General features: G+C 40.1%; 1 protein-coding gene across 1 annotated transcript; it reads right to left on the bottom strand.

The window, feature by feature from the left end:
- fbxw9 (F-box and WD repeat domain containing 9) lies at positions 1–8225 on the bottom strand. The gene is made up of 7 exons (XM_061974265.1): positions 7838–8225; positions 6528–6672; positions 5601–6435; positions 2212–2360; positions 1933–2136; positions 1790–1855; positions 1–389 (listed from the first exon to the last, which is right to left on the bottom strand). Exons 1-7 carry the CDS (start codon positions 7903–7905, stop codon positions 312–314), a joined length of 1545 nt encoding a protein of 514 aa, XP_061830249.1. The 5' UTR covers positions 7906–8225; the 3' UTR covers positions 1–311.
- Between the last annotated feature and the right edge of the window lie 1660 nt (positions 8226–9885).

Below are 9885 nucleotides of genomic sequence, written 5' to 3'. Positions count from 1 at the left end.
CTCAATCAAAATGTTGTATTCCACAGTGCATAATTGTTGATATACAGCTTGTCTTGTGCCTTTTTTACTGTACACAAGGGCTTCACTATCATGTTAAAGTAGCTTTATAAAGGCAGTAGGGTTCCTTTAAATCTTGAGCGGGGGTACCTACTAATGTGTCTCGCGAGTCATTGGTCACATGATCTGCATGCTACTGTATTGTGATCTCCTCAATTCTAGACTGACTTTGTACTGCTTTGCTTTAAATAAAATGTTGACCTGATTTCATATATGAATCGGTTGTAGTGTTGCGGTTTTGTCCACGTGCAACTTCATGACTTTCTGGGTCTCCAGATTTCCACACCCATGTCCCCTGAGGCGACAGCCAGGGTTCCGGCCTCCACACTCAGCTGGCATAATGAGGAAGCAGGGAGGGAAGACAAGAAATATAATTAATGTGATGGGCTTTTCATCAGTTATTAATGATAACTTTACATAATGAAATTATAATAAACACCTCCCAGTCAACTACTAGTGACATCACTATGAGCCCGTTGACCTTCTAGAAATATAAACGGCAGCTCAGCTCGCTCGCAGTCCTGGCTTGATGTGAAGGCTAATTCGCTTTTAGCGTAACGTTAGCTCATTTTGCAGTGTGTGTGTGTGTTACGGACAGCAAAGCCCTGTCTGTCTGTTATTTCATTTTACCTTTTTCTGTGTTGATTGAGCTGTGTTGAAGCAGGACATTATGTTAAATGAAGAGTTTCTGTCTCTGATAGTTGATATAATTATGTAACTGCATCATTAAGCCTACATGAACTCCATGGTGTTCAGGGATGAATAGTCTTCCCTATTGCTATTGTACCATTTTTTTCAGCTATAGTTACATTAATCATTAGTAATGCAGCAGCCTAGTTTTGAATGGCAGGGTCCCTGCTATCACATGTTGATAAAAATATAACATTTACATAATAAAAATCAACTACAGGCTTCCCAAATGCTGTAATAAATTACGCAGAAGAAAAGTAGAAGAAAAGTTTTGTCATTTTATTTAATCTGAGCAACAACTTGAGGCAGTTTAATGTTGATTAACATTGGCATGATTATTATAGTGTTCCCAATGTTAAAAGGATAAAGCCATTGCTTACAAATTTAGTAAATAAATAACCAAAAAATGTATATTTTGTTGTTTTCTTACTGTACCGAAAATGAACCGAACCGTGACCTCTAAACCGAGGTACGTACCGAACCGAAATTTTTGTGTACCGTTACACCCCTATGCAATACATTTTAAAAGGTGCAATATACACATGACATCTTTCATATAATCGACAGTATTACCGTTTTTCTTCATTTTTTAAATGTATTTTCATAACATGGTCACTACTGCCTAGTTTCTCTTGTTATATTCTTATTTTTACTGTTATATTTTTATTGTTATTGTTACGTTTTATTTTTATTCTTATTTTTTCTATTTTATTTCCATTTATTTATTTATTTATTTATTATTTACTTTTTAAATTCTATCTCAATTCTGTACAGTGCTGCTGGAATTTAAATTTTCCTGAGGGAACTCTCCTGAAGGAATCAATAAAGTACTATCTATCCATCTATCTATTGCAGAATAGAAATACATTGAAAGACTTAAAATAATGCACAAAAAATAAAAAACACACAAGCACATGCAACATCCAATTAAATCGATCAATTCTCCCACAAGTTGCTAATGCCAGCATCGAGCATAATAGAAATAAATCACATAAAAGGATTTTAAATAAGGCTTAAAATCAGTTTTGCAGTGTTAACTCACCCCAGAGGCTCCAGCTTGATGACGCAGTGTGCATAAAGTCTTTGGAGGCCGACATGGGATGTGCACCTGAAGTAAGGCAGGAACCATAAATTGATTATAAAAATAGGTTAAATACATAAAAGTAAAATAAGACCTCATGCCACCTTGACGGTACAATCAGAGGAGCAGGTGTAGAGGCTTCCAGGTGACTTATGAATGCCGGTTATCATAGCGGTGTGCCCCACGTTGAAGTGCGCTGTGGACTTCAATATGCCGTCCCGCATGGCGAAGGAATGCAGCGCGCCCCTGTGGTCTCCTCCCCACACCTCACTGTCACTGTAGCTCATGGAACGCAAGTAAGCATTCAGCTGGAAGACAGAGGAGTCTATTGGTGGCCATCTTGCACAGAAGTCTTGTCACTCATGTTGCGTGCTTGTACCTACCCGGACTTTGTTCAAGGTTTTGTCAGCCCGGCGGTCGTAGACGGCCACAGTGCAGTCCTTACCCGCGGAGACTATGTATTTGTCGTCGGCCGCCAGACACATGACTGCGTTGGTATGGAGACGGAGACTTTTCAGGCAAGTAAAAGCAGCTATGGGAAAGAAAAAAGAAAAACAATTGCAAATACAATAAAATAGAAAAGAGCACAGACCTCCAACAAGGAAAAATAATCCAAATCATCATTAAAAAGCTACATTTTTGTTTTATCTGACATCCCATGAACTAAGATAAGACCTTCTGGAGGAAGGTTCTGTAGTTAGATTAAACAAAAATTGAGCTGTTTGGCCACAATACCCAGCAATATGTTTGGAGGAGAAAAGGTGAGGCCTTTAATCCATACTTGCCAACCTTGAGACCTCCAATTTCGGGAGATGGGGGGTGGGGGGTGGGTGCGGGGGGCGTGGTTGGGGCGGGGGGGGGGGGGGGGGGTTGGGGGCGTGGTTAAGAGGGGAGGAGTATATTTACAGCTAGAATTCACCAAGTCAAGTATTTCATATATATATATATATACGGTATATACAGGTAAAAGCCAGTAAATTAGAATATTTTGAAAAACTTGATTTATTTCAGTAATTGCATTCAAAAGGTGTAACTTGTACATTATATTTATTCATTGCACACAGACTGATGCATTCAAATGTTTATTTCATTTAATTTTGATGATTTGAAGTGGCAACAAATGAAAATCCAAAATTCCGTGTGTCACAAAATTAGAATATTACTTAAGGCTAATACAAAAAAGGGATTTTTAGAAATGTTGGCCAACTGAAAAGTATGAAAATGAAAAATATGAGCATGTACAATACTCAATACTTGGTTGGAGCTCCTTTTGCCTCAATTACTGCGTTAATGCGGCGTGGCATGGAGTCGATGAGTTTCTGGCACTGCTCAGGTGTTATGAGAGCCCAGGTTGCTCTGATAGTGGCCTTCAACTCTTCTGCGTTTTTGGGTCTGGCATTCTGCATCTTCCTTTTCACAATACCCCACAGATTTTCTATGGGGCTAAGGTCAGGGGAGTTGGCGGGCCAATTTAGAACAGAAATACCATGGTCCGTAAACCAGCCACGGGTAGATTTTGCGCTGTGTGCAGGCGCCAAGTCCTGTTGGAACTTGAAATCTCCATCTCCATAGAGCAGGTCAGCAGCAGGAAGCATGAAGTGCTCTAAAACTTGCTGGTAGACGGCTGCGTTGACCCTGGATCTCAGGAAACAGAGTGGACCGACACCAGCAGATGACATGGCACCCCAAACCATCACTGATGGTGGAAACTTTACACTAGACTTCAGGCAACGTGGATCCTGTGCCTCTCCTGTCTTCCCCCAGACTCTGGGACCTCGATTTCCAAAGGAAATGCAAACCAAACCAACCCAAACCATCAGTGATGGTTTGGGGTGCCATGTCATCTGCTGGTGTCGGTCCACTCTGTTTCCTGAGATCCAGGGTCAACGCAGCCGTCTACCAGCAAGTTTTAGAGCACTTCATGCTTCCTGCTGCTGACCTGCTCTATGGAGATGGAGATTTCAAGTTCCAACAGGACTTGGCGCCTGCACACAGCGCAAAATCTACCCGTGCCTGGTTTACGGACCATGGTATTTCTGTTCTAAATTGGCCCGCCAACTCCCCTGACCTTAGCCCCATAGAAAATCTGTGGGGTATTGTGAAAAGGAAGATGCAGAATGCCAGACCCAAAAACGCAGAAGAGTTGAAGGCCACTATCAGAGCAACCTGGGCTCTCATAACACCTGAGCAGTGCCAGAAACTCATCGACTCCATGCCACGCCGCATTAACGCAGTAATTGAGGCAAAAGGAGCTCCAACCAAGTATTGAGTATTGTACATGCTCATATTTTTCATTTTCATACTTTTCAGTTGGCCAACATTTCTAAAAATCCCTTTTTTGTATTAGCCTTAAGTAATATTCTAATTTTGTGACACACGGAATTTTGGATTTTCATTTGTTGCCACTTCAAATCATCAAAATTAAATGAAATAAACATTTGAATGCATCAGTCTGTGTGCAATGAATAAATATAATGTACAAGTTACACCCTTTGAATGCAATTACTGAAATAAATCAAGTTTTTCAAAATATTCTAATTTACTGGCTTTTACCTGTAGTTAATATTGTTAACAACTTAAAGGTGGTTAAAGATAATACAAGCATGTTTAACACAAATAGTTAATAGTGTTAACAACTTAAAGGTGGTTAAAGATAAAACAAGCATGTTTAACACATATAGTTAATATTGTTAACAACTTAAAGGTGGTTAAAGATAGTACAAGCATGTTTAACACATATAGTTAATATTGTTGACAAGTTAAAGGTGGTTAAAGATAATACAAGCATGTTTAACACATATAGATTCCTTTCTTTCATGAAGACAAGAATATAAGTTGGTGTATTACCTGATTGTGATGACTTGCATTGATTGGAATCAGACAGTGGTGATGATAACGTCCGCATTTTCGAATGAAGGAGAAAAAAAGTCCTCCTTTCTGTCCAATACCACATGAAAGTGGTTGGTTTTTGGCATCTTATTTGTCCAGCTTCCGTACTCCTTTGTATACACTTTACAAGAAATACATTGTCGGCAAACTCCGTAGCTTGCTAGCTTGTGCACGCCAGCTTTCTGAGACTCTTATTTTGGTAGCGCAGGCAGGATGAAGCAGAGCTTTTATTGTGCAACTGTGCAGTCGGTCTTTGGAGTTTTGACGACAGGTACGGCGCCAGAGTCTGTTGAAATAAAGTGTTTCTCGCCTTCCAGTCGGTCATTTTAATGAGCTGGCAGCAGCCAGCGTCATCTCAGAAGACCCTCGGGTGCCGTGAATGTCAATCAAGTGACGAAAGTGACGTCATGGTGAAGATTTATGATCGCTCATTTTTAGGACTATTTTTTTAATGCCTGGCTGGTGATCGACTGACACACCCTCCGAGATCGACCGGTAGATCGCGATCAACGTAATGAGCACCCCTGGTTTAATGCATCCAGCGGGGCATCACAACAGAATTAGGCATAATAATGTGTTAAATCCACGACTGTATGTATCGGTATCGGTTGATATCGGAATCGGTAATTATAAGTTGGACAATATCGGATATCGGCAAAAAAGCCATTATCGGACATCTCTAATCAAAATGTAACCTTTTACCATGTGAAATTTGCACTCTTATTGACTTACGCTTGTGTAAAACTGCACTTAAAATGGACACTCCCTCCATGAAGTCTCAGTACGATGGAGTGCAGTCCTACACAAGTTGGCGGGATTGTCTTGATACAGCGCTACTGTGTCCCTAATGAAAAGGCCAGGACGTGTCTGTAAAGCGTCTCACCTCTCGGGTCGTAAACGCTGACCCTTTCGTCAAACGTGCCAGCCAGCAGGACGTCTGGCAAACAGGTCAAACACAGCACGGCACCTCCAGCCTTGATCAATCCCTTTTCGGCGCCGGACGCCTGCAGGTCCCACAGCCGCACCGTGCTGTCGAACCCTCCCGAGGCCAGCAGGGGTCCCTGAGATGCCAGACACCAGACCCATCCCTGATGGGTGCTGAAGTTGCGGGAGCCGAGCAAGGTGTGCAGCAGCACGCTGCTCGAGTCCGCGTGCAGTTTCCAAAGATTGACGTTCCGATCTCTGGAGCCTGTGGCGCAGAGCGTCCCGTCGCCACCTAACAGGAGGACGGAGTTGACCTGGGCGATGTGGCCTGAGAGCAGGGTGAGGCGCTCAAGTGCTGGGGGTGGGCTTGAACTTCTTGGTGGTTGATGCTGAATGATTTCTGCATGTTCTCCATTACCCGGAGGATCAAGAGCGCCGTCGTGGCCCTCAAATAAAGCATCTTCTTCCGGGTTCTCCCCTAATCTCTGCTCCAGCTCGCCAACGAGCTCACCAACCAACCGTTCATCAACACCCTGTGCATCTCTCCCTGGCTCCATCTCTACTCGTCCCTGGTCACCCTGGTCTTCCTCCTCAACGGCTTGGTAGTGTCTGAGGTCATGCTGTGCCATGCCGGTCCAGCAGGTAATCAGTTGCTCCATCTCCAAACAAGCGGTGGGCCAGTCAAAGTCCTCCCTGGGCCCCACAGGAAATTTAGCTTTTGAGCCAATCAGTCTGCGCGCCCGCAGCTGCCAGGCAGTGCTGTCCTTGCCCACGTTACGCAAAGTGGAACAGACCTGAACGGACACCAAAATACTAAAGTATGGAGCTTCTGCACAGTTGATCTTTTTGATGCATTACCAATGAGTCAGAGGCCCGTGCAACTCACCTTTGGCAGGACGGAGATGACACATTGAGCAGGAAGGTGTGAGGCAATATAGGTCACCATCTCCCACGGCAACGACAACAAGCCACTGGCCTCCGGGGGAGAGGGGTCAACATCTGGATGACAGGCCAGGTCACCATCCGGAAGACTAAAGAGACATTGTGTCAAACAGGGTGATTCAAAAAGAATACGCCAAAATTATCACTTGGTATTTCAACAATCAATCAATCAATCAATCAATCAATGTTTACTTATATAGCCCTAAATCACAAGTGTCTCAAAGGGCTGCACAAGCCACGACGACATCCTCGGTTCAGAGCCCACATAAGGGCAAGGAAAAACTCACAACCCAGTGGGATGTCAATGTGAATGACTATGAGAAACCTTGGAGAGGACCAGTCCATAGTGGATCTAACATAATAGTGAGAGTCCAGTCCATAGTGGATCCAACATAATATTGTGAGAGTCCAGTCCATAGTGGATCTAACATAATAGTGAAAGTCCAGTCCATAGTGGATCTAACATAATAGTGAGAGTCCAGTCCATAGTGGATCTAACATAATAGTGAGAGTCCAGTCCATAGTGGATCTAACATAATAGTGAGAGTCCAGTTCATAGTGGATCTAACATAATAGTGTGAGAGTCCAGTCCATAATGGATCTAACATAATAGTGAGAGTCCAGTCCATAGTAGATCTAACATAATAGTGTGAGAGTCCAGTCCATAGTGGATCTAACATAATAGTGTGAGAGTCCAGTCCATAGTGGATCTAACATAATAGTGTGAGAGTCCAGTCCACAGTGGATCTAACATAATAGTGTGAGAGTCCAGTCCATAGTGGATCTAACATAATAGTGTGAGAGTCCAGTCCATTGTGGATCTAACATAATAGTGTGAGAGTCCAGTCCATAGTGGATCTAACATAATAGTGAGAGGCCAGTCCATAGTGGATCTAACATAATAGTGTGAGTCCAGTCCATAGTGGATCTGGGAAGACCCAGGACACGTTGGGAAGACTATGTTTCCCGGCTGGCCTGGGAACGCCTCGGGATCCCCCGGGAGGAGCTGGACGAAGTGACTGGGAGAGGGAAGTCTGGGCTTCCCTGCTTAGGCTGCTGCCCCCGCGACCCGACTTGGGATAAGCGGAAGAAGATGGATGGATGGACTATGTAAAGCGCTTTGAGTTACTAGAGAAAAGCGCTATATAAATATAATTCACTTCACTTCAATTCACAATAAATGTGATGTATTCTTTTTTGAATCGCTCTGTATTATACGGACACCATTTTAATTACAATTCTAAGTAGTCTTACCTTTGCATCTCTGGACCGTAGGCATCCTGAGAAGGTCCACTTTGTTCGCCACCATCACCTTTGTTCATCCTTACTTCATCTGCCGCAGAGTGTGCATTAAAGACGTGTTGGCGACCTTCATCTGGCGTCTAAAGCAAACTAACTGCATGTTTGCCAGACATTGCTAGCTTTCAAAGCTAACAGCAAACGGGTGATTTGACGAAACTCCGTTCATACTTCCACGGAGTAAACTTGGAAGCGGACATCTATTTACAGTAGATGTTTATGTGCGAAACTAGTCATTATAAAGCATATGGCCATATAGTGTAAAGTGATTATTTACGTAAACATCGCAGTTGTTGACATCCAACTGAACACGGCAGTTGTACAAGCGAACTACAAAACCTACTTCCGGCAGCACTGACGTCATCGAAATGTCGCACAAGAAACATTTAAAAAAAAAAAGTATTTTATTTTTATTTTTTTTATAAACCTTTATTTAAAATATGCAACATTTACATACACCAGCAAAGTTCAGTTTCAGTTTAGAAATAATAATAAACAAAACAAATACAGAAACAGTACAAAACAGCGCCAGGGGGTTGTAAACTCAATAAAGTAACTAAAGTAGAATGCAAAAAAATATATATATATGTAACAAAGTGTAAAGCAATAGGCTCACAAAGTTTCGTAAATAATCCAATTTTTTTTCTTCCAAAGCGTAGCCAATAGTATAATGAGGTTGCAAAGGTAAAATTATTTTAAAAATATTTAAAAAAAATAGTTTTTTTGTAATTTTAATTTTATAAACCATTATTTATAAACTGAAACATTTACACACAATCGAGAAATAATAGTAATCAAAGGCTCACACAAGTTGTACAAGCAAAATACAAACCTACTTCCGGGAGTATTGACGTCATCATAATGTTGTACAAGCAATTTTAAAAATTTTCATAAACCTTTATTTATAATGTGCAACATTTACGTAGAAGCAAAGTTCAGTTCAGTTCAGTTCAGTTTCAGTTTAGAAATAATAATAAACAAAACAAATACAGAAACAGTACAAAACAGCGCCAGGTTGTAAACTCAATAAAATAACTAAAGTAGAATGCAAAATATATATATATGTAACAAAGTGTAAAGCCATAGGCTCACAAAGTTCCGTAAATAATAAATTTTTTTCCCCAAAGCGTAGCCAATAGTATAATGAGGTTGCAAAGGTAAAATTATTTTAAAAATATTTTTAAAATGTTTTTATTTTTATTTTTATTTTATAAACCATTATTTATAAACTGCAACATTTACACACAATCGAGAAATAATAATAATCAAAATAAGTGCAAAAACAGTACAAAACACCGCCAGGGGGTTGTAAACTCAATAAAGTGACTAAAGTAGAATGCAATATATATATATATATATATATATATATATATATATATATATATATATATATGTAACAAAGTGTAAAGCCATAGGCTCACAAAGTTCCGTAAATAATCCATTTTTTTTCTTCCAAAGCTTAGCCAATAGTATAATGAGGTTGCAAAGGTAAAATTATTTTAAAAATATTTTTAAAAAAATAGTTTTTTGTAATTTTAATTTTATAAACCATTATTTATAAACTGCAACATTTACACACAATCGAGAAATGATAATAATCAAAATAAGTGCAAAAACAGTACAAAAACAGCACAAATTAGCGCCAGGGGGTTCTAAACTCAATAAAGTAACTAAAATAGAATGCAATATATATATATATATATATATATATATATATATATATATATATATATATATATATATATATATATATATATATATATGTAACAAAGTGCAAAGCCATAGGCTCACACAAGTTGTACAAGCAAAATACAAACCTACTTCCGGGAGTATTGACGTCATCATAATGTTGTACAAGCAATTTTTTTTTTTTTTCATAAACCTTTATTTATAATATGCAACATTTACGTACAAGCAAAGTTCAGTTCAGTTCAGTTCAGTTTCAGTTTAGAAATAATAATAAACAAAACAAATACAGAAACAGTACAAAACAGCGCCAAGGG

This window comes from Nerophis lumbriciformis, linkage group LG22 (genome assembly GCF_033978685.3).
Source record: "Nerophis lumbriciformis linkage group LG22, RoL_Nlum_v2.1, whole genome shotgun sequence".
In the NCBI taxonomy this organism is placed as follows: Eukaryota; Metazoa; Chordata; class Actinopteri; order Syngnathiformes; family Syngnathidae; genus Nerophis; species Nerophis lumbriciformis.
Note: the sequence above shows the minus strand (reverse complement) of the source record. Positions and strands in the feature narration are given on the sequence as shown.